The 24,222-nt window shown below is 45.8% G+C and overlaps 1 protein-coding gene across 2 annotated transcripts in view; it reads left to right on the top strand.

Moving 5' to 3' along the window:
• The window catches only part of Fbln5 (fibulin 5), a 71,578-nt gene extending 48,366 nt beyond the window's left edge, over positions 1–23,212 (top strand). Inside the window, exons 6-11 of one of the 2 annotated variants that reach the window (XM_036206078.1) lie at positions 1,723–1,839; positions 5,486–5,605; positions 8,959–9,081; positions 10,167–10,293; positions 14,046–14,241; positions 22,198–23,212. In XM_036206078.1, the coding sequence (XP_036061971.1) occupies positions 1,723–1,839; positions 5,486–5,605; positions 8,959–9,081; positions 10,167–10,293; positions 14,046–14,241; positions 22,198–22,359 (845 nt within the window). In that variant the 3' untranslated portion in view covers positions 22,360–23,212. The remainder of the gene's footprint in view (positions 1–1,722; positions 1,840–5,485; positions 5,606–8,958; positions 9,082–10,166; positions 10,294–14,045; positions 14,242–22,197) is intronic. The other variant, XM_036206079.1, reaches the window with a different exon arrangement.
• Positions 23,213–24,222: the final 1,010 nt, after the last annotated feature.

Below are 24,222 nucleotides of genomic sequence, written 5' to 3'. Positions count from 1 at the left end.
GAGAGAGTTATTTGTACAGGAACTTCTTATGTAGGACTCCAGAGCTGGAAAGGATGTTAGATATTATGTCATCTAGCTTTTATAGAGTTGGAGACAAACTCAAAGAGGAGGAACATTTTGGATAAACTTAAAACAAATTAGGTCTAATATTGATGTCTCTGGCTCCCCTGGCCAGATATTTTCTTACCACAAAGGCCACTTAAAGAGATGTGAGGCATGGTACATGGGTCCATCATTGATACCCAGAGGGCAAATTTCTCCATCTGAGAGATGCCAAAAGATGTTGCTCAGAGCACCACTCGAGGGATGCTCATTGGTGTAGAATGTGCTGACATGACATGGTCCAGTAGTATTCACCTCTGACATAGGGATCTTCCTTAATTTTGGCTAACCCCAGGCCTTCCCTTGGCCAAGTTCTTTCTCTTTAAACATTCTACAGCCACCTACTGTCCCTTCTGTGCACTGTTGGAGACCTTGCCTTTTTTTTTTTTTCCGGAAAAACAGAGGATGGGGCTGCCTTTCTTCCTACATACTCCAAAGGAGAGGGTACCCTCTCTGCCTCTGATGCCTCTTCAGGCAGCATTGGTGATATTTCCAGCTGTGTCTTGGGAAGAGGTCAGATTAGCAATTATACAAGCCAAAAGGCTTTCCAAATAGGAGCTGCCCATCTCAGGGGAATGTTGTTGGGGCATGTTAGAAGCAAATGGGACTAAGATAAAGTAGAATCACAAAGCAGGACACAGACTCCAGTGAGGGCTGAAAAATAGGCAATGGCTTGGGCTGGAGGATGGAAGAGTTATTTCTAGCCATAGGTAGTAGAAACTGGGCACAAGGATCAAGGCACAAAGACTGCTGCCTATACCTTTCTAAGAGCTGAGGTTCCAGGGAGGGGACATTAGAATGTAGAGCACAGTCAGATCAGCTGGTCTCAGCTGAGCCAGTGTAAGGACACTGTCCTTCTGGAGAACGCAGGTTTCAGTGGAGGAACCCTGCCTAATAGGAGTGAGTTGCTCAGCCCATCACTCTTTTAGCCTGGGATGTTATTAAGTGCTTTCTGATGACGTCAGGCTCCTCATGGGCTGGCACATGTTACAGGGAGGTGATAAGGCCAAGCTCTGTCAGAAACACACACTCCCCACCATGTCGCTACTTTCCATGGCTCAGGAGTGTGTTCATCTGGAGGTTTGCGTCCACTCCAGTGTAAGGCTAAGGACCAAGGTGAACGCAAGCATCCGTGCAGTGTTGTGTCTGTAGGTCTCACTGTAGCACTGCCCAGCTCATCCTATGGGCATCCTATTCCTTCCAGCTGGACATAGTCATTGTCAGTGGAGCTGGCAGACAGCTCACCAGAGCACTTCTTTGTACACGCTAACTTGTTCATATTCAGGGTGCTGAAAAGATCATAGAGAATCATAGCATTGAAACTTAAAATTGCATAAGTCTTTGTTAAATCTGAGTTGGTTAAGTTCTGAGAAGCCATCTGGTGCAATATCCCAATCAAGGCAGAAAAATTTTGTCACAAGTTTCATGATAGGTTCAGATGGAAGGAAGACTATTTGGGGAAGGTAGAGGATTGTAGGAAAGCCGAGCACTGTGATCCAAAGGCATCATAGTTCCTGACAGCCCTTTCTAGTCCCATCCTAGAGGAGGAGGGCAATGGTGCCGTGCTGATGGTGGCCTCAGAGAGGAGCCCTGTCTTACCTTGCCTGCATCTGTTTCCAGACATTGATGAATGTCGCTATGGTTACTGCCAGCAGCTATGTGCAAATGTTCCTGGATCCTATTCCTGCACGTGCAACCCTGGTTTCACCCTCAATGAAGATGGAAGATCTTGCCAAGGTATGTGACACGTGTGATAACTTGGACACAATATGAAACACTAGATGCAGTCACCTTTGGAGCCTGACAGTTGATGTCTGCAGAACACTTGTCATTAACGCGTGTCCTCATTCCTAGTCACTTCTCACTCATCTCCATTGCTTATGGAAACCTGAAATTAGAGCTGGTGATGTATATGAAACAGCTAAAAAAGTACTCTGAGGATTTCAGAGGGCAGAGCCATAGTCACCCATCAGAAGGACTCTTCAGGTCTGTGACCCTCCTATCATTCTGTGTCTGCCTGAAGAAGTGGCTTCCAGAGCTCCCGACCCTAATGAATCACAAAACAAACACATAGGTACTTTGAGAATGTTTCCTGTGCCATTTCCTGATCTCTCTCAGGAATGTTTCCTCTGATCTATGTCAGAAACACCCATTGCCCAGCACAGTCAAGGGTGAGTTACTTTCCCTGGCTCCTCAAAAGTCTCCACAAAAGCAGAATAAAAGAAAGGTACTTTCTGGTTTTCACCAGATTGCTTCTAACACTGATCAGTAAGAAAAGCAAGCTATGTGTCCACCCTGTTTCCTATTGGAAGGCTTCTTCTGCTCAGGAAGTCAATGAAGGCCTTAAGACCCAAAGAATTAATATAAGTCATGATTTGGCCTGGGATCCACCTCTGGCTCTAGCCTCCAGTCCCTAGCTGATCTGGATAGAGAGACACAGAATGAAGCCTTTGTTGGAGTCTGCCCCAGGTTTTACAGGGCCCATTTCCTTGTCTCACCATTTGAGTGAGTTCTGGCGTGCAGGCTCCTGGCCAGCTATTCAGAGGATATTGTGTCTCCATTAGTTTAACCATATCTAAATCACTGGATAAACAGGAAGTATCAGCATTCAAGGGGTTGATCCTGGGTTCTTTGTGAGGCTCTCTCTCCTTTAAAGCTGGTCCTGCTAATTGTTCCAAGAAGCCCCTGACTGGGCTCCTTTTGCAAGAAGCAGTAAATTTTCTGTGTGTGTGTGTGTGTGTGTGTGTGTGTGTGTGTGTGTGTGTGTGTGTTTGAGAGCTGAGCTGGGCCAGGAGGTTGAGGAAATAAATAAAACAGAGCCCTTCCTTCCCACTGGAACAGGGAGCAGGCGCCTGGCTCCCTTGCTGCTGAGATAAGCGGCTTAGGGCTGATGATGATTTCTTGGGGCCAAGGCTGGGGTTGGAGGTGCCAGCCCAGGTTTTCCCTCAGAGGCTGGCACAGTGTCCATAGGCAGCACTTGGGCTTGGACATGGGCACTCCGCCACCAGGATATTGCATCAGCAGGGCCCGTGGGTCACACAGGCTGTGACGGGTCCTGTCAAGCTTTTGCAATGGTAGCACTTCATGTCTCCTTAAAGTGCCTATGTCTGTTAACCTCACTGACCCCTGCAATAGTCTTATGAAGTAGACAGGAGAGTGTTTGTGGCCATGATGAACAGATAAAGAAATTGAGCTTCACAGAGGTGAAGCCATTTGGTCAGAGTCAGGTGGCTTGGTGGTGTCAGAGTTGAGAGAAAGGCCAAGGGCTCAGTGAGTTAGCTTGGGGCATCTTACCCTCAGGATTCAGACTGCTGGCCACTAAGCTCCAGGGAGAATCCTATCTCCACCTTTCCAGCACTGGGTTTATAGCTGTGCCAGCCTACCTTGGTACTTATGCAACCATGCCTGGCTTTTTATATGGTGCTGGGGATCTGAACACAGATTGTCACACTTACATAACAAGCCCTTTGCTGACTAAACTGTCTCCTCAGTCCCTGCCTTCAGGATTAAGTACCCATTGGAAAATCTAGCAAAGAGAAGCTGCTAGGGTTCAAGGGATATAGCCCTTTCTGTCCTTTCAAAAGTAGCTTTGGGCTATGGAAACAGTATTGAGCTCATTCATCACTACATGGCAAGTGTCTGGCCAGAAACTAAGGATGCCAGCCATAATGTGCAGCAACATTGGCCTATCTAAACTGGTATGTGGTTTAGTCCACCAGGGACCCTCTCCTGGCCAGCCCTGCCCTAGTCTGGATGGGGAGATGCCAGCCTCCCCTGAGTGCTGGGTGCATGGGCACCAGGGCAGACTGGTATCTCACCAGACCCTTCCTATGGCTATTCATTTGTTTGTTTTTCCTCTGAGGGCTCCAGAGTTGGCAGGAAGCAGGCACTTTGTGGGCATGGGATTAGCCTTCCCCTGTGCAAGGCCCCTCAGAAGCTGCTTACCACAAAGGCCTTTACTTCTGAGAACATTCAAAGCTCTTTTTCAGAGCTTTAAAAGGCTTAACTGGACTTTTGAGGTGGAGAAAACCTCTCTCAACTAGAACCATGGGCATATGAAGCTTGTGGGGGTGGTGTTCTTACAATGGTCAGCTGATGCCTGTGTCAGAAGGATCTCCCTCTGCTCCCTCCCCCCAGGAGCTGTACAGAATGAATCCCATGGATTATGAAGGGATTACTGACTTGTATTGTAGTTCTAACCAGGCCCTTGCTGGAATGTGAATTGGGACGTGTATCTCAATTTTCAGAAACATCAAAATAGTTCTGCCTGGTTGGGGATTTAGCTCAGTGGTAGAGTGCTTGGCTAGCAAGCACAAGGCCCTGGGTTCGATCCTCAGCTCAAAAAACAAACAAACAAACAAAAAACAAAACAAAAATAGCTCTGCCGATGTGTAATTGATACACAATACAGTGCACTGCTGTAGGCACACATTCTGTCAATACTGACATGAAACCATCACCACACTCAGGAGGAGGCATCCAGTGTTACTCTTTGTGCCCTATATAATGCCCTCCTTTACCTGTGTAACATGCAGAATGGAGGACAATGGTCTGAAAGCAGGATTGTTGCAAGAATAATCAGTGAGGCTATTTATTAATAATAAACACAGTCTCAGAATTGTCATGATTATCTCTCTGAAATTTCAAAGTCAGTGAGGGTGAGAGAGGAGAAAATTGGAGATGGGAGAGTGGGTTCTGCTTGGATATCCTGTGGGTGAATCTGGGAGAGCAGCCTTCCTGGGAGGTGCAAGTATACACACACATAGGTGTTATGTGGGTACCATTTATCTCCTTTGTGGCTTGCTACTCCAGAAGCGGCATGCTTATGGAGGCTGTAGATCTTCAGGTTACATGTTGGAGACTGTCTTAGTTACTTTTCCTGTGGTTGTGATAAAGCACCCTGATAGACTTAAGAGAGAAAGCACTCATTTTGACTCACAGTTCAAGGTTACAGTCTATCATGCTGGGAAAGCTGTCACAGCAGCGACAGCTGGAGGCAGCTAGTCACGTGGCACCCACAGTTAAGAACAGAGACTGATGACAGCTAGTTCACACTCACTTTCTCCATTTATTCAGGGAATGGTGCTGCTCACTTCAGTTAATTTACTCAACATCACCCTCACAGGCATGACCAGAGGTGAAATAATCCCTCACAGGTGTGCCTGAAGGCTCAGCCAGAGCCAGTAAATGGACAATTAACACAGTCTCACAGAGTGTGAGATCATGATCTGAGGTCCTGGCTGGAGGGAATCCGTGGTACCTGGGAATCTGGAAACATGGTGATATTAGATTTTGCTGCTCATTCATGTTTCCTTGTTTGTGTGTGTGTGTGTGTTTTTTTTTTTCTGTCATGCTAATAGTGATGCGCTTTGGTTTTGTACAGATGTGAATGAATGTGAAACTGAGAACCCCTGCGTTCAAACCTGTGTCAACACCTATGGCTCTTTCATCTGCCGCTGTGACCCAGGATATGAACTTGAGGAAGATGGCATTCATTGCAGTGGTAATGAACTTGGCATTGGAGCTGTCCACTTGTTCAGAGAGCCAGGGCTGGGGCAAAGCATTCATCCCAGGTGTTTCCTCTCATGTCCTGGTTGTGTGTCTAGTTAGAGATATTTTCCAGTGTCATGGGAACATAATCACACAGAACAAAGATGAGTCACTTCCTGAGATGTGGAATTCAGTCTTACCTTCCTGGTCATCTGACCCTTAATGCAAACTCAGGGCTCCTCTCTGGATCTGAGTTAGAGTTGAGGAGAGGGAAAACTCACCCAGTTTTGCCTGTTGGTCTGAGAGTTATTATCTGTCCTTTCCCAGCACTGACTCAAGACCTGAAAATGGTAGAGGTAATATTTATAGAGGACAGTGTTCTTGGAATAATCTCTTTTGCCACTAGATGAGGAGGACATTGAGTAAATAAATCATACATATAAGTGCATATGCTTTGTGTACTTTGGGAATGTCATCAAATAACCACAGCCCAGCTCTAGGCCTGGCACACAGTGAGCACACAGTAAACAGGTCATGAGTCAGTAAGTAGAAGCGTGACTGTTGAGGGAGTGAGATCTTAGCCATGTGTTTCAAGAACATAGATGTGTCTTAGTTAACTTAAAAAAAAAAAATCCAAGCCCCAATTGCTCTCATTCTCTGCTCAGTCTAGTTTCTTGAGCCTGTTGTAATTATCTTATTAAGCTCCTCTTTCTCCCCAAGAGTGTTAAATTCATAGATAGTTAAAAAGCACTATTATGAAAGTAAGAACTTACTGAAACTAAGAAACACATTTTATTGATATTCAGTCTGTGACCTCTCATTCAACACAGAGCTATGGACTCACCTGTATGTCTCTGTCTCTCTGTCTCTGTCTCTTTGTTCTTTGTAAATGTAAGCAAAGCCATCCCACCAGTTTTAACCTCCTCTGCAGTTGTGAATTAGCTCAGTCCACATTAATGTTTCTTGTAATCTTCAAAATGAAAGGAGGTGGTGCTTTAGGTGTAAAAATGACCCAGAAGAATGGAAAGCTTCCCAGGCTTGGGTTTCACTGTAACAGGAACCTACCAAGGCTGTGAATGAGACTTGTTTACCAGCTTCCCTTGGGACTGGAATGTTCTAGGGACACAGTTCTCAGAAACAAATGGCCACCTCTCTTCAGAGACAGGGCCCTCCAAGCCAAGGCAAGCAGTTGCAGAGCGTCAGCCTGGTTAAATACCAGCCCCACTCAGAGGCATGAAAGGCCCCTTTCTTCCTAGATTTCAGTTCCCCTCCTGACATTCCTTAGGGATCTGGGCCAAAGAACTGAGAAGTGTGGAAAGCTTTGCATCACAGGATGGGATTAGTACTTTCCCCAGAATTACCTGCAATCCCTGATCACAGTCAGGGCACTGAGGTAGGGACTCTGGAGCCAGGTGGGACTGGGTTCAAAGCCTCGGTTAGTCCCTGCTTTCCTTGGCCAGGGTGCTGCCCAAATCTCAGTTTCCTCACTGATGGATAACTGTCTTCATGGAGTGGTCATAGGACTAGACAAATTGGTGTTCCTCAATGGCGTGACCACATAATGAATCTTCTCTAAGTATTAAGGACTTTGGGCTTCATGAGGAGCTCAAATCCTTTCTAGTTTGGCAAGATTTTCTCACCTGACTCTAAATGACTCGCATTTCCCACATGGTCACTGGATACCACCTTCTACTATCTTTACTGGGAGTCCTGGCTCCAGCAGGCCTTGTAGAAGGCTAGAAATGGCCTCAGGAATTTGTTTTCTGCACTTTCCCTAGATGCTGGAGTACTATTATCCTCATTTGATTCTCAAAGCTGGGCTAGGCCGTCTTTGCAGCATTAGCCCCTCCCAAGTCTTGTCCTCATGTCCTGGGGGGATTTACTAAGCCGTGCTGATTCTAGAAGTGAGATGGGGTTTTAACAAGAGAGAATGAAAATGGACTAAGGCATGCTCCCTGCCCAACACCCGGCTTCTACTTCAGTGAAGGGTGGAGCCACAGCCCTTTATGGGGAGGGGAGGAACACACAAAAACTTTCTGGAATTTGGAATTGCAGATGTTAAGACAAATCAGAGTGTAGTGGGTTGGTGACTCTCCTTCACCCAGAAGAAGGAGGGGTGGGTTTTCCCTCCCATTCTACACTGGAACTATGCTGATGTATTTCTCCCACACTGGCACTCCCAGATCTGATGATGTTAGGTCCTGAACAGGTTGTTACCTCATCATGCTCACCAGAGTCATATTGAGAGGTCACATTCAGATCTATGATTTTATATGTAATTATTTGATCTATGAACTTGGTCTAGTTTCTTAAGTCCTGTGAGCCCCATTTATCTATCTATCTATCTATCTATCTATCTATCTATCTATCTATCTATCTATCTATGTATTTAAACCCAGATAGTCACAGCACCTTCTCAGGGTAGAGGTGGGGATTAAATACGATGTGATAGGTTGAGCCTTTAACCTGAGGGTTGACACAAAGGAGTCCTTGGGAATCGATAGACATCGCTACTAACACCAAGTAAAGGAATTAATGGAACTGCAAACTACACAGAAGCAAATAATGGCATTATGCTATGATAGGCTGGGGCCAGAGTCCCCAGATTTCTCTGCAATGCTGGTGGAGCATTGAATAATACTGGAGTATGCTAACTCCAATTAGGGGATCATATTGTAAGTTCACTGACCCTTCACCCATGGCTGGGAGACAGCTCAGAAAGATGGGGAGAGGTTCCCTTCTTAGACACAGAAAACATTGGCCATGTGACATGTGGATTCTCCAAAGACAAAGCAGCAGCATCCTTCATGCCAACACTCTCTCTGGGTGATCTGAGCCACCAGTGGTCTGTGAGTTCCAGAGTAATCCGAGGACATGTCACATGGGGAAACCAGTGAAAGCAATTTTCGGGAAACAACAAATGCAAGAAAAACATGTTTTCTTTGGCATGCCTGTCGAGTGAGGCGCAAATGGGGCCTGCATTGCCAAATTCTGTGTGTGATGAAGAGTTGGCTTTTCTAGAACTCCTGCTCCTGTGTCTGCTGCCAAGGTCTATGCAGACTAATGGTAGCATCCCAGTCATCCTCTGCAGGATGGTTCCAGGCTGGAGATTGCTGTATCTCTTGTCCCAGGGAACATCTGAGACAGTCAGGCCACCAGAGACATGGTGCCAGCCTTGCTTCCTGCCACCCTAGTACAGCTATCCATGTATCAGTGGTTGTCCTCACAGGGAGCTCGCCATCAGCAAAGGTGATCAAGAAGTAAATTGGCAACCTCATAGCCTGGAGTCATTGTCTCTCTTGGGAAAGAGTGGGTGTTGGAGATAGTCTGTGAAAATAAACACTAGCTCTACCTTGTTGTTCTCAGATATGGATGAGTGCAGCTTCTCCGAGTTCCTCTGTCAACACGAATGTGTGAACCAGCCAGGCTCGTACTTCTGTTCGTGCCCTCTAGGCTACGTCCTGTTGGATGACAACCGAAGCTGCCAGGGTGAGACTGTACAGAGGGCTGATGGGGCAGATGGGGCAGATGGGGCAGATGGGGCAGATGGGGCAGATGGGGCAGATGGGGCTGACTCTGACGGCCATCTACCTGTCTCCTCCTGTGGGCTCTTGTAACTTATTGAGATGTCAGGGTTGGGTGTGGTGGGGCCTGGCAGCTATGGGCAAGGCATCTGAGTGGGTAGCTCTCTCCTCTCTCCTGTAACCAGACCTTTGGCCAGGACATGGACCACTTACATGTCTACAATGACCCCTGGAGTGGTAGATGGCACTTTCTAGAGCTGCTTTCTGTTCTTCCAGGCAGATAGACCTCTGCAACCCCAAGAATGATTATTTCAGGCCTAACCAAGGCTTCTTGTAGCTAGGCCCCACTAACATATCAGTGTTGGCTTTCTCACATTTCCTTGAGGCCAGCTTGCCCTGCTGGCCTTCTATGACTTCCTGAAGATTGAATTCTGGGGGACTGACTGCTAGGTCCCTCACAGGGTCCAGAACCTGAATATGAAAAGGCCAAGTCTTTTCCATATTGGTAGCCCTACACTATAGCTACCAGGGTCTTTCAGAATGACTACTTTATTATTAATTGTATCCCAACACCAAGCAAGAATTATCCATGGTGGTACTGGGCATTAGAAATGTCATGTGAATTACTATAAACATGAGCCATCTAACTTAACTCATCTAGTAGCTACATTAAAAATAATAAAGTCAAACAGATGAAGTTTACTTTTAATGCTATATTTCATTTAAAGCAACTTATCCAAACATTTTGTAGTTTTAATATATACTCAATATAAAAGTCACTGATAAGTACTATAGATTCTTTCTTTTTACTAAACCATAGAAATCTGGTGTCTATTTCCTGTTGCAAACACATCTCAATGTTCACTACCAACACTGAGTGCCCCAATAACTGTGTGGAGCCAATGGCTGCTACATTGGATAGTAAGATGCAAGGGGTTCTCATCCTCACCCTACTCCCAACCTCCCTTGGTCCAGGGTCATCTTCACCCTACTCCCAACCCCCCTTGGTCCAGGGCTAACACCATGCTTCTTCTCTACCCTGCATTTCAGATATCAATGAATGTGAGCATAGAAACCACACGTGCACTCCACTGCAGACGTGCTACAATTTACAAGGGGGCTTCAAATGTATTGACCCCATCCGCTGTGAGGAGCCTTATCTGCTGATTGGTGATAAGTAAGTCAAGGCTAGTCCTTTGGAAGTGGAAGGGGTGGGGACCTGGCACAGGAGACAGTCAGTATCTTGTAAAGGAGGTTACTCCAGCCAAGGAGTCAGGAGATCTGGCCTGCTTCTTACTTTATGCAGATGGGTCTATGCCTACATACAGTGTTTTCTGTTGCTCCCCAATGCATGTCAGAACTATATGAAGATTATCTAGAAAGCCAGTAGAGAGGCAGAATTCATGAATCTGTGCTACCAATGGACATTCTAGATACCTGGGGTCTTGCAGAGATGAACTTCTTAAATGTGGCACACAGCCCTCCCCTGAGGATCTTAGAGTGTGTGGGCTCAGATGCAAGAGTGTAACCTGGGAGAGGGCTGTAATTTTGCTCTTCTGGCAAGCCTCAGGAGAAATGAAGGTTTCCAGTCCAGGGACTGCTCTGTGAGTGGTAAGCTGCTGAATTTTGGAATTCTCAATATCCAAGGATAACTAGCTTGCCCTAGTCAAGTTTCTGAAGTCCTAAATTCAGATCAATTACTAAATCATCAAATGTGAAATAATATTGTTGAAAAGGCAGCCTCAACAAGATGTGGCACCTTGGTGTGTTTCCTAGACCTGGGCTCCTTTGTCTCTTTTCTTTCCCTTAATCTCCACCCTACCCCCACCCTATGCTGGCCCATCTCAGTTCCTCATCCTGCACGGTGAGCATACATGCACAGCATACTGCACACACAGCACACACAGCACACACACATGCTTGTACATCTGCCGTCCTCTTCTCAGTCATCTCTACTCCCTGTCCCCCAGCACCTGCAAACCCTCACAGTGGGAATGAATGACTGGGTCAGCCACACCCATCCCATTCTTCTCTCAAAGGGACTCAGGGTTTACCAATGTGATTCCTGCTGTGATTACAAAAATGGACAAAAGAAGATGACAAAGTCAGGATTGGGGTGTCCTTTAGAGCTCTTGTCATGCGTTGCTATGAGCTGTGCTTCCAAGTAATTCTTTAGAATAGGGACCTTCCAGTTTCTGATTCCAAATCCCCAAGTAGCCCAACAGAGCATTAAGCTACTCTCCACGTGTGGGTCTCTCTGGGTTTGTCTGGCTGGAAACTGATCCCATCCAACTGGCAGCGTTGAGCGGATGTTACCAGTGAAGTCTCTGCCCTGAGAAAGCTTAGAGACTTCCTCCTTTAAAGCCCCAGGCCCATGTGATGGTCACCCACTTCCAACTCCTTGTCTGCTCAGGTGTCCTGTGCTCCTGCCAGCTGGAACAGGATTTGCTCTCACCTTGACCGACACTCAGAGGGCCCAGCCTCCCAGCCTTTGTGCACATACTTCCTGCCAGATGGAAGGCATTTCTTCCATCTCCTTGTGGCCAGACCCAGCCCATCTTTTAGATCTCTGCTTGTCCATGCCTCTCTCCCAGCTGTTCACGATCCTCTTCAGCTGGGAGCCATCACGCCCTCTTCCAAATTTCTTTTAGGAAACAATTATTTTCTCTCTGACATGTGACATTTTAATGCGATCAGTTTGGCACCAGGGCTGCTTGGACTTGGCTGTTTTGATGCAGCCTTAACAACATGATACTTTGAAGATTCTTTATAGTCTTTGCTTGTTAACTGTGAATGGTGCCCCTGTTCTGGGGTAGGTGTTGTGGCTTTGCTCTTGTGGAGCTTAAGCTTGTATGGGAGGGGGCATGGTAAAGAAACTGCCCCCATAACTGTTCCATTAGGGGGACCTTTTTTTTTTTTTTAATTTTCTTTTATTGTGAATAACAGAGAGAAAACATCCAGAGACATCTGGAAGAGTCCAGAGCAGAGAGAAAAGAGAAACAGGTTGGATATGGCCAGTTCTAGGGAAGCCAGATAGTGGGAGAGAATCATGGCAATAGCAAGGGCGAGTGAAAGGGCAGGAGAAAGTGAGAGAGAAAACATGAGCGCCAGGGGATGGGCAAATCAGGAGGACAAGGAAGGACTCCTTTGGGGGAGGCAAAACCCGTTCCACAAGTTCCTGAGAAATGCTGGCGTGTCTTTAACCACCAGAAACCCTTCTCTAGTCCAGCCTGAACTTCTTTCTGAATATATGGACTACCTGAGACCTACCAGAAGTCTAGAAAGGGAGAAAGACATTAAACAAATTGGCCTAAGAGTGGATACATAATGATAGACTGAGTAAGGAGTTTGTAGAAGAAAGAGGAGATTGAACCTGTTCTGGAAATCTAAAGGCCACTGAGAAAATGACCTTGGGGTAGGGCCAGAAGTTGAGTTGACCTTAACTGAACAAAGACTGGAAGAGCAAAGGGAATAGCATGTACACAGGTAGCTAAGGCAAGGGTGGCCTTTAAGCCTACAAGGAATACAAGAAGTTGAGCTCCTGCAGCAAAGGGAGGTATGAAGAACAGTGGCCTAAAGAAGCTTTAGAGTAGTTGGAGGTGGGGTAGGCAGAGCCAGCAGGCTCATAGAGGCCCACAGAGGCTCAAACTTGTGTTCAGTTTTCATTCAAGCATCACTGAAGGGCCCACTGAAGAGTGTGCAGGGGACAGGTGTAGTCTGATTTAGTTTGACAAAGGGCAGTCTGTTAGGAGGCCATCACCGAGGCCCTGGTGAGAGAAGGAGACACCTGACCCAGTGGCCAGCACTGAGGTGTCAACATTGTTGATTTTAGGTCATTGTTCCCTAACATCCCTTCTACCTGCAAAAACTGTCAGTTCTAATTCCAAACTAAATCCTAAGTCCAGAAGCCTCTTTACATGTGCCTCCTGCTGTGAACTCTGCTCAGTAAGGGACTGGAGGAAGGGTAGGAGGAGAGATGGGTAAGCCAACAGACGTTTTTTGGCAACAAATGCCAACAGTTCTGTTAGGTTATGTTATTCCTAGGGTTTGAAACTATCTGCTCAGCATTAGAAATATTTGAGTTTAAATATTTGTAGTTTTCCTACTGGAAGGTAAAGAACTTGAGGTCATGGTGTTACGTAGTACTGAATTTCTGTAATGTCCAGTGAGTTCTGAGCTCTTGTAGATTGAATAAAAATCTTCAATTATAGTCCACACATACTGGGCTGCGTGTAATAGAGAGTGTGAAGGACCCTTGAGAACCATCAGTCTAATATAATTTTCATTTTTAAATATTCTTAAAAGTTTTTAAATGAGTATCGGTATTTTGCCTGAATGTGTGTCTGTCCACCGTATGTCTGCCTGATGCCTGAGGAAGCCAGAAGAGAGCATAAGATCACCCTGGGAGTGAAGTTACAGACAGTTGTGAGCTGCCATGTTTGGGAATGGAGTACAGATAGTTGTGAGCTGCCGTGAGGGTGTTGGGAATCAAACCTGGGTTCTCTGAAAGAGCAACTAGTGCTCTTAACTGCTGAGACATCTCTCCGGCCTCCACTTTAAATATTCTTAATGAGTGTCCTTGATTGGGAAGTGAGGACTATATGGCCATCAGCACATGTCTAAATACATGACACATGTGAAGTGCACTGGAGAATGACCCAGTGTTCTGATGACCAGAGGTCCAATGAAATCCTTTAGTAGCCAGAACATCTGATGCCAGGGAAGGCTACTGTCCAGGAGACAGATGTATCTCATCTACATTCTAGAGAGCCCTCAGAGGAGAACTGGGGATGGAGATGTTCCCCCAGTTACTCCTCTGGGTGGCGAGAACGACATGACTTTGTTTCCAGGGTTTTAAACTGAGGGAGCAGGCACAGCTAATGCCTGAAAAGGATTCCCTGAGCACTCACACGATTTCTCTCCTACCAGCCGCTGTATGTGTCCTGCTGAGAATACTGGCTGCAGAGACCAGCCCTTCACCATCTTGTTTCGGGACATGGATGTAGTGTCAGGACGCTCTGTTCCTGCTGACATCTTCCAGATGCAAGCAACAACCCGCTATCCTGGTGCCTATTATATTTTCCAGATCAAATCTGGCAATGAGGGTCGAGAGTTCTACATGCGGGTAAGAGGGAGTGTGAGCCATGACGGCCATCTTTAACAATGGCCACCATCTTTAACAATGTCTGACATCTCTAGCAAAGGCCACACTCTTTTTGTTTGTGGTGTGTGTTTGTGTGTGTGTGTGTGTGTGTGTGTGTGTGTATGTATGTATATATGTATATGCATATCAAGGCCAGAGGTCAATGATGTCTTTATTACTCTCTACCTTCTTCCTCTGTCACTTGCTGGCTAGTGGTTTCTGTCTTTAATAACAGCCTTGTGTGATATAGTCTACAATCATGTTTCAGAGTAAGGATATAGACCAGAGGGGCAAGTGTGGAAGTTCAGGGTTCAAGGTCTCTCTTCTATCACTTTCTGCATGGTCTTGTGAAAGGTGCTTTTCCTTCATGTGTCTCAGGAGCCTCCTCTGTAAAATGAGAAGTTAGGCCATGACACTGTCTTAGTGTAGAACTATGAAAGAGACTCCACACCTTTGCTTACACATTCATTCATTTACTAACTTGACAAGTATATTATATACATACTATGCATGTTTAGAAGCTGAGAATATAGCATTTAAAAACCACCACCACCAACAAAAACCACCACAGCTAGGCATGACGGTGCACACCTTTAATCTCAGCACTCAGAGACAGAAGCAGGTGGATCTCTGTGAGTTTGAGGACAGCCTGGTCTACAGAGCAAGTTCCAGGACAGCCAGGACTGTTATACAGAGAAACTCTGTCTCAAAAACAAAACAAAACCAATCAACCAGCCAAACAAACAAACAAACAAAAATAACACCCCAAACCCTCATTCTTGTAGTACTTATGTGCTAGCTAAAAAGAAGAAAGAAGAGGAGAAAGAGGAGAAGGAAGAGGAGGAGGAGGAGGAGGAGGAGGAGGAGGAGGAGGAGGAGGAGAAGAAAATAGTTCTCAGATATGGACTCTACTGGCTTTGCCTACACAGTAGACACTGGAACTTCTAAACTAATTAAAATAAAATAAGAATCCCTTTCCTGGAATTCAACACATGTTCAAGCACCTATAGCTATGGCATGGAATAGTTCAGATATAGAATACTAGAAAGTTTGATTGACTTAGTCACACCGGTGGCAAGTATTATAGCACACATCCTAAAATGTGCTTACATCTTAAAGTAAATTATATGCTTTCAATACCATGCTGTGTATGTATGTTTAGTACCATGGGTGTGTACATACCTTTGGTACCATGCCATGTATATGACTGAGCTTCTCATCTCTTCAGTCCCTGGAGTGACTTACCTCTTTATAGACCTCTGGACTAGAACCATCTTTGTCATATTGTATCATGTATGTAGGCACTTGTCCAGGGGGAAGATTCTAGAGCGTCATCTGTAGATGATCTGTTTCAATGGTGAACCAGAGCAATGTGTACCTAAGTTCCCAGTTCTGGGAGGTGGAGACAGGAGGGTCCCTGGGACTTCCAGGCCAGCTAGCCTAGATGAATTGGTGAACTTCTAGCCCAGTGAGAGACCCTATCTCAAGAAAGAAGTCGAATGAGGCTTGGTGGCAAATACCTTTAATCCCAGAACTCATCATAGTAGAGGCAGAGACAGGTGAATCTCTGTGAGTTCAGGCTAGCCTGGTCTATATAGCAAGTTCCAGGCCAGCCAGGGTTATAGTGAGACCTTGTCTCAAAAAAAAAAAAAAAAAAAAGCAACTGAGAAAGAGAAAGACACTTGATGTTGACCCCTGATTTTTACATGCATGTACACACATATGCACAACACCTACATGTACATGAATCCATATACACACACAAACATATGCACACACACGGCAACCAGAAGGGCCCAAGATATTCCTTTCTGTGGCTGTTGTAGCAATTGACCACAAACCTGGTGGCTTAAGACTACAGAAATATATTTCTTCATAGTTTTGAAAACTATATCACAGTATCTGAGATTATTTGTCTGCATTTACACTAAAGCATTGTAGGGCTGTCCCATGTCTAGAGGAGAACCATTTCCTGTGTCTTCCAGCTTCTGGTGGCTGCTGCATGTCCTATATTTCAGTTAGGGTTTCTATTGCTGAGCTGAAACACCATGACAAAAGTGAGTTGGGGAGGAAAGGGTTTATTCAGCTTACACTTCCAAATCATAGTCCATCACTGAAGGAAGTCATGGCAGGAACTCAAAACAGGGCAGAAGCATAAAGGCAGGAGCTGATGCAGAGGCCACAAAGAGATACTGCTTACTGGCTTGCACCTAATGGCTTACTCACCTTGCTATCTATAGAACCCAGGATCACCAGCCCAGGGATGGCACCACCCATTATGGGGTTTGGTCCTTCCCCATAAATCACCAATTAAGAAAATGCTCTACAGATTTGCCTACAGCCCAAGATTATGGAGGCATCTTTTCAGATGAGGCTTCTTCCTCCCAAGTGATGCTTGCTTGTGTCATGTTGATGTAAAACTGGCCAACACATCCTGACTATAGCCACATCACTCCAACATCACTTACACATTTCCTTCTTGCCTCCTCTTCTGCATATGGTGGAATGCCCTCTGCCATGCTCATATGGAGACTCTTGGGATTTGACTTAGGAACACCCATTTCCCTGGGTTCAGACCTTAATCTCATCCTCATCCCCCCTTTATTTTCTTATAATATTTACACTTTGCCAGGATTGGGACCTAGCTGTCACACACAATTTGGCCCACTGAAGCCAGGAGCCTGTATGTGATCCTGTGGAGTCACCACAGGGAATTATACTCAGAAGGATGGGCCAATGGGCATCTTACCCCCTTGACCTGAGAGACCTATGCAAGGGCCTGTGACAGAGCTGTATCTCTGTATTTCATGCCCTTCCCCAACCCCTTGACAGACTCTTTCAGTCCTTGCCTCTGGGGCTATCAATCTCAGGACTATTCTCACTAACATTATCCACTGTCAGTGATATCCTCACAGAATCAGGTCATGTGTGACTACCTGACTTGTGGAACTGATTTACAGCTGGCTTAGACCAAATCAGAAGGATCCAAGGCTTGAAAAGAAGCTGGCATGAGAAGTGAGAGGACCTTCCAAAATATGAAAAAGGTGGAGTGGTGTGTGTGTGTGTGTGTGTGCGTGCGTGCGTGCGTGCGTGCGTGCGTGTGTGTGTGTGTGTGTGTGTGTATCATTCTTGAGCTCATAAGTACTGGTGTCTGTCAGAAACTTGCCCTTACCAAGTCTTGGTGGGCTACTGTCCTCTCAATTACTGCCCAGCCACCAGTGTCCTTCATCTGGAGACACAGGCATCCCAGTTGTTGAGTAAAGAGATGGCTCTCCCCTTTAGGGATTTAAGACTCCATCATTAATTCTTCCTGCCTGAGTTTCTCTTCAGCCCTAAGCAAGACGGGAGTTCTGTAGAGGCCATCTTGTCTAGGCAACAGGTCAGTCCACTAAACACCACCCAGTCAAATCCCCCAGGCCCCACAGTCACTCTGGTGGTCAGCCTGAGAGGTACCCAGTGATGTGGGAAAAGACTTTTGTCCTATTGATGGAGTGGACAGGAGGGAGACCCTATTCCTTAGAACTTCCTCTGGGCCCAGACTGTCCCAGCAGCTAAGGAACACAGGACACTGAGCTCAAAGTAGCAAGTAGCTTGTGTCTCTCTGAGAAAGCTAAGGAAGACCTGCCAGCTTTATCATTTTTTATTCAGAAGAGATATAGAAGGGACAAAGGGACATAGGCCTGTCATAAAAATCACCAAAGAAACTAAAGGATGGAGGAGATAGGCAAAGTCCCTAAGACTGCACCTGGGACCAGAACAGAGGCTTGTGGAAGCCATGGGGTTTGAGCACAGGACACTGAAGCTGGTGGGGTAAGATGGGCTGTCCAGAGCTCAGGACCCTCCCCAGGGGCCACTCACTGATGTTTGTTGTGGGCCGGGTTGAGTACAGTGCCTTGGTAGTCTCCAGTTTCTCCCAGCCCTGTGATCTTGGGCATGTTGTCAGTCTCAACTCCCTGATCTCTAGAAAAGATCCTAACGCTGACTTTTGGATTCACTTAGCACAGCCTCTGGAGCAGGGAAGGACTTTTTGTCAAATGTGCAGGGCTGAAGGGTGTGAAACTGTCAAGCACTGTGCCCCTTCTCTTCCTTGTTGCCTCAAACCTGTGCACTCCTCGGTGACATCTCAGCCTGCTTTTGTAAGACTCCAGGGACATTCCCTGACTACTATCCTGCTGTCCCTTTCTCTTTCACCCAAGTCCCTGATGACTTACATGGAAGCCACAATCTCCAGGCTCTTTCAGTGTCAAGTTTCTGCCCGCCCCTGGTGTTAGGGTCTCAAAAGAGCATCATGTAGCAATAGAAAGCATTCAATCAGTGTATAATTATTGTATAGACACTGCTGTTGCCACTGACACGACCTCCTAGGCCTTGAAAAAGTTGGGAATGCTACCCAGGGGGTTGGAGCATCATGTGGCCATTCAGGTTCTCCTATCCTGAGGTTCATTGGTTTTTGTTAGAAGCACTTGGGAGCAGCACAGTCTCAGCCAATCACACATGCAAATACACATCCACATGCAAATACACACACACACACACACACACACACACACACACACACACACACATATTTGCTCACAGGTACATGCAAACACACATTACACAGTTTACAAGTTACATACATAGGTATGCATATATATGCATCTACACAGGCATAGCCCTTTCACAAACACTTGGGAGCATTTTGTCTAGAATGGAGCCCTGCACAGAAGCCTGGATCGGCTTTTATCAGGGGGCTTGGAGGCACAGTTAGAGCTAGAAAAAAAGAGAAGGATCATAGAGTTTAGACTGTGCCAAATTATGTTTAGTCCATGGTAAGAGAGATCAGGTGGGCTGTGTGTAGCTCATTTTCCTTTGGGTCAATTCTACCAGCTTTCCCAAGTCATCCACCTGCATCCTTCTTGTACCATCATGCAGATTTGAGCTGGGCACTGAATTCAGACACAAACAGGATATGGCTTCTGCCCAAGCACACACTCTGAGGTGTACATGGGGGACTAACTAACAAAGCAAATACATGACATGCAATGGTAGGAAATGGAAAGACAGAGAACCGAGAACCGAGTGATTGAAAACAAGCCTTTTAGAGTCAGATCTTCTAGTATTATATTAGTCTTATGACCTTATGGGTCATAATGGTCATAACCCTTAACCTATTTACAGAGATAAATAAGAAATGGGCTAAAGTTATAGTCAAATGCCTAGCCTCATGATCATCATTTTGGGATGTGTAAGATTTTAGGGATCAAACCCACAGCCTCACACATACTAGGCAAGTGTTCTCTCTCTGAGATATGTCCCCAGCCTTATCACTGTTGTTTTGAATCAGTAGTTACCCAAACTACTAATGACCAGTATTCTTAGGGCAGGTATTTCAGTAATGCCTGAAAAGATGAATTTGGTGGGAATGGTGGCTATCTTCAGTCCTGGCTGGCACTTGAGTACTCCCAGGTGCTATAGGCAAGCCTTTATCAGGTTTCAAAGGCTCTGGCCCTACCAGAATCTGAACTCAATGACTTCCAAGGTTGCTTCTAGATGAGAAGGTCTAGAACTACCTAAGATATTTAAGACATTGCTCAAAAGAATAGCCTAGCAGCTTCTCTTTGCTCCACTCCCCATTCAGACATACATCTCTGCAAATTGCTCTCCTCACAGCCACCTTCAGGTTAAGGTCCTTAATATCCTTGGTCTTTGTTTAAGCAAATGGACAAAATGAGTGGATATGTGAGTGCTGTGGCCATTTCCCTGCATGGCTGTCCCTGCTGAAGTCCTGGCCCTGGGCGCTGGTATTTTGAAAGGGCCGAGAAGGAAGTCTGAGAGATCCTCTGCACACAGAGGTACTGTTTATGTGGGTACTGACTTGAATACAGAGAGACAGTGCCAGGAGAAAATTGCATGGCTGTAATTGCTGATAGCCTGATAGACAAGGCAGGTCTAATGCTTAGCCCATACCTGTCTGCCAGCCTCACCTCTGCCATACCAGTGGCCATTCTTAGAGGAGGTGCCAAACTTTATGGGGAGTCTTCCCTTTATGGAGGCAAAGTAAATACATGCCTGGTATGACTTTATCCGGGCCAAGTTCCTTGATTTCGTGGAGGCTGTTCCTTTCACTTTCTGGGTACTGCAGCTTCTGGGAAGTTATTTTCCAGCCTATCTATGTTCCCTCCTATGCTATTTCCTCTGCAGACATCCTGTATCTGTGTGTTTCACTGGTCCTGGGAACTTCTATTTAGGGCATCACTAGGTAGAACACTTAAAGTCCATAGTCTCTTCTGATAATTGTTGAATAATGAAAAGAGGGGCTGAGGTTTGCATCCAGGCAGAAAATCCAAATGAAAATCCCTAGCTCTACCCCTGGATGACCCCAAACAATTATTTAACCCAGTAGGCCTCAGTTTGCTTGTTTGCAGAATGGAATAATGAGACATATCTTTAGGATAGTCTTTATGTAAGGGCAGCTGTCTCTCAATCCCCAGGATCCAGTGCTTTTATATCAGCACCTTTCAATTGTTCGTGTGTCCACCAATCAATCACCTGGGACCCTGTTAAGCCACAGATTCTGGCTCAAAGGAGCTTGGGTGGAGCTAGGGAGTCCATATTTCTGACTGTATCTATAGACATTGATGCTGATAATCCAAGGCCTTTGAGAGTTTTATGAGAAGTTAATAAGTAGATATATATAAAAGAGAACGGGAGCATGCCCCCACTTGGTACCCAATTGATGCTAGCACCCTCTCTTGGGTGCCACTTTGGAAGTCCTAGGAAGGTTCTGTGCTAGAGAAAAGTTCACATGACTTCAATAGGATCTCATTGATAGGGTCACAGAAGGGTGACTTTGGAGGAGACTATGGGGTGCCCAGAGGTTGGCTTTTAACAGATTTCACTTTTCCTAAAAATGTTCTTGTCTTAGTTTATCTTTTTAATTGCTGGGATAAGACATCATAACCAAGGCAATTTATTAAAAAAGCATTTAATTTGGGGCTCACAGTTGCAGATAGAGTGCATGACCATCATAGTGGTGAGCATAACAGCAGGCAGGCAAGCACGATGCTGGAGCAGTAGCTGAGAGCTTACATCTTGATCCACAAATATGAGGAAGAGAAAGCTAACTGGGAACAGAGTGGCTTTTGAACTCTCAAAGCCCACTCCCAGTGACATACCTCCTCCAGTGAGGGCATACTTGCTAATCCTTCCCAGACAGTTCCACCAACTGGGGACCAAGCATTCAAATACACAAGCCTATGGGGACTAGTCTCATTTAAACTTCCACAATAACTAGAAAATCCTGAAATGGCTCTTGGAATTATTTATCATCATCATCAGTGTCATTTTTGTAGCTCAGGTGATTTTTGATGTCATTTGTTTGGAAATTACTAATGTTATTGCTGTGCAAGTAGTTGTTAGACTGTCTTGCTTAGGGAACACTGACAAGGAAAGTGTCTGTACATACTCAGTAAAGGTGCAGGATTTTTTTCCTAAATATTTTAAATCTGTATTTGGTTGAATCTCAAGATGTAGAACCCACAGATATGGAAGGCATTTTCTAAACAATGGTACCATGCTATGTCAGGGATGTTTGCACCGTCTAGCAGGGAACTTGACAGCAGACATGGACCAAGGCAGTAGCATATACAATTATATATAGTAATACATCCTTTCTCTCATGTGCAAAGTTAAGGGCCTGCAGGGGTGGGAGTGGGGTCTGACTTAGACTAGGGAATCAGAGGAGGCTAGTCTTAGGAAATGACCTTTCAGATAAAGAATGGGCAAAGCTGGGAAAGAGCTCGGCACCACTGAGGAGCATGGATGACATCATGGTTATGGTGACACCAAAGTAGGCTAGACTGAGCATCCTGGCTCAGGCTGTTGTCCTCCTAACCATCCCTTTGGTTAACACCATATCTTTTCTAACTAGTGCCTCCATCCCCGTTCTGTCCACAGCAAACAGGGCCTATCAGTGCCACCCTGGTGATGACACGCCCCATCAAAGGGCCTCGGGACATCCAGCTGGACTTGGAGATGATCACTGTCAACACTGTCATCAACTTCAGAGGCAGCTCCGTGATCCGACTGCGGATATATGTGTCACAGTACCCGTTCTGAGCCTCGGGCTAAGGCCTCTGACACTGCCTTTCACTAGCACCAGAGGATAGGAGGAGGAAACCAGCAAGAATGAGAGCAAGACAGACATTGCACCTTTCCTGCTGAACATCTCCCTGGGGCATCAGCCCAGTGTCCTGACCCCTACCTGTACTATTGCCGACTGTCACTCTGAAGGACACCCTGCCCCCAGTTCCCACGATGCAGTTATCCAAAAGTATTCTCCTTGGCCCCCCTGAGGTCAGGTTGCCAGTGACTCTTCAAGGCCTTCCATTTATTTCCATCTTTTTTCAAAGACAATAGGTTAGGTTTGCTGGGGTTTGAGTCTGTGTTCAAAGACTGATCAGCCTGCTCTCGCCTCTTCTGCTCCTTCCTCCAGCTCTTGCTGCACTGCTGCTTTGCAAAAGCCCCCATGGGCTCATGGGAAAGGCTGGATATAGCTAGTTTGCTTCTTGCGTGTGCAGAGAAGGCTATGTGGAAATACATCACAGCAGGATCTAAGGGTTTTAAAGAGTCTATTTTAAAACCACACCTGGTATGTTCAGCATAAAAGAAGTTTTTAATTGTTCTTAAAATTTGTATGACGGTTTAACCTTTTCTTGTGCATTTTGAGGTTTTAAAGTGATAGAGTTCCTCCAAAAAGGCCTCAGATACATGTTATGCTCTGTCTTTCCAACCCCAGCCTTCCCTCCATCTTAGCCCGGTTTTTATGAAGACCCCTTATTCATGCTTTCTTAAGAATTTTTACCCAACTGGGTTGGAAGACAGAGGTATCCAGACTGATTAAATATTTGAAGAAATCCTGTGTTTGGTTAATTTTGACATCATGGATAATCTAGTGCTTGGAGTTGGTTTTAATTCTGTGCAGTGGTTTGGAAAGGTCTCCAAGGAACTGAAACCTCCTCCACAACTGGACCAAAGGTTGGGTAAAAGGTGGGGGACTGTGAAATGGGGATAGTGGAAAAGCAAGGGTCACCATCAACCCCAAGTTTTCTTATGGTTGCTCTCTCATGTGGTATGTTGTGGGTACTCTTCAAGGGTGGGGCAGAGGGCAAAGGGCAGAGGGCAGAGGGCAGAGGGCAGAGGGCAGAAGCAGACTGTATTCAAATCCCTGTAAACCAGTGAGTGGCCCTTGGCTCCGTTTAGAATGAAAACTGATTAGGTAGGGCCCATCTCTAGAGACTGATACTCTTGGTCCTGGGCAGGGCCTGGGCATCAGAATTTGTTAAAACAATAAATAGCAGAATTGAAGATGCATTGTTAGAGAGAGGTGGGCTAGTGAGGCCCAGGTGCTGGCCACTTTGCCTTCAGCACCTGTGCGGTTTCTTCCAGAGCGTTCATCCTTTCATCCCTTCCCTGATCAGGAGCTCTGGGTTTTCACCAGACAGAGGTAAAGAGCACACGCTCCAGAAAAGAGACCCGAGTAGACAGCTGCCCCCATGACCAGTTCCAAGAATGGGTAGGAGGATACAGAAGGAGAAAATGGACTCCTTGAGACCCAAAGACACATCTGTAGGATCAGCCTATGGAGGCTCCTATCCTACCCCTTAGTGATATGCTTAAATGCCTCTAAGGTGCTCAGCTGTACCCTGGACCCAGGTTAGTGGGCAATTCATAGATTTTTTTTTTGGTATTTTTTGTTTGTTTATTTGTTTTTTTGAGACAGAATCTTGCTATGTAGCCCTGGTTGGCCTCAAACTCATTATGTAGACTAGGTTGGCCTTGGGCTTACAGAGTTTGATTGCCTCTACCTCCTAGTCCTGAGATTAAAGGCATACACCACCACCAAATTCATAGGTTTTCAGATTCTTCATTGGAGGCAAAAAGCCTGACCACCCACATCTGAGCAGCCCTGGCCTATCTTCT

Source organism: Onychomys torridus, chromosome 14 (assembly GCF_903995425.1).
Source record: "Onychomys torridus chromosome 14, mOncTor1.1, whole genome shotgun sequence".
Classification (NCBI taxonomy): domain Eukaryota; kingdom Metazoa; phylum Chordata; class Mammalia; order Rodentia; family Cricetidae; genus Onychomys; species Onychomys torridus.
The sequence above is the reverse complement of the archived record's forward strand: the minus strand, read 5'-3'. Positions and strand labels throughout refer to the sequence as shown.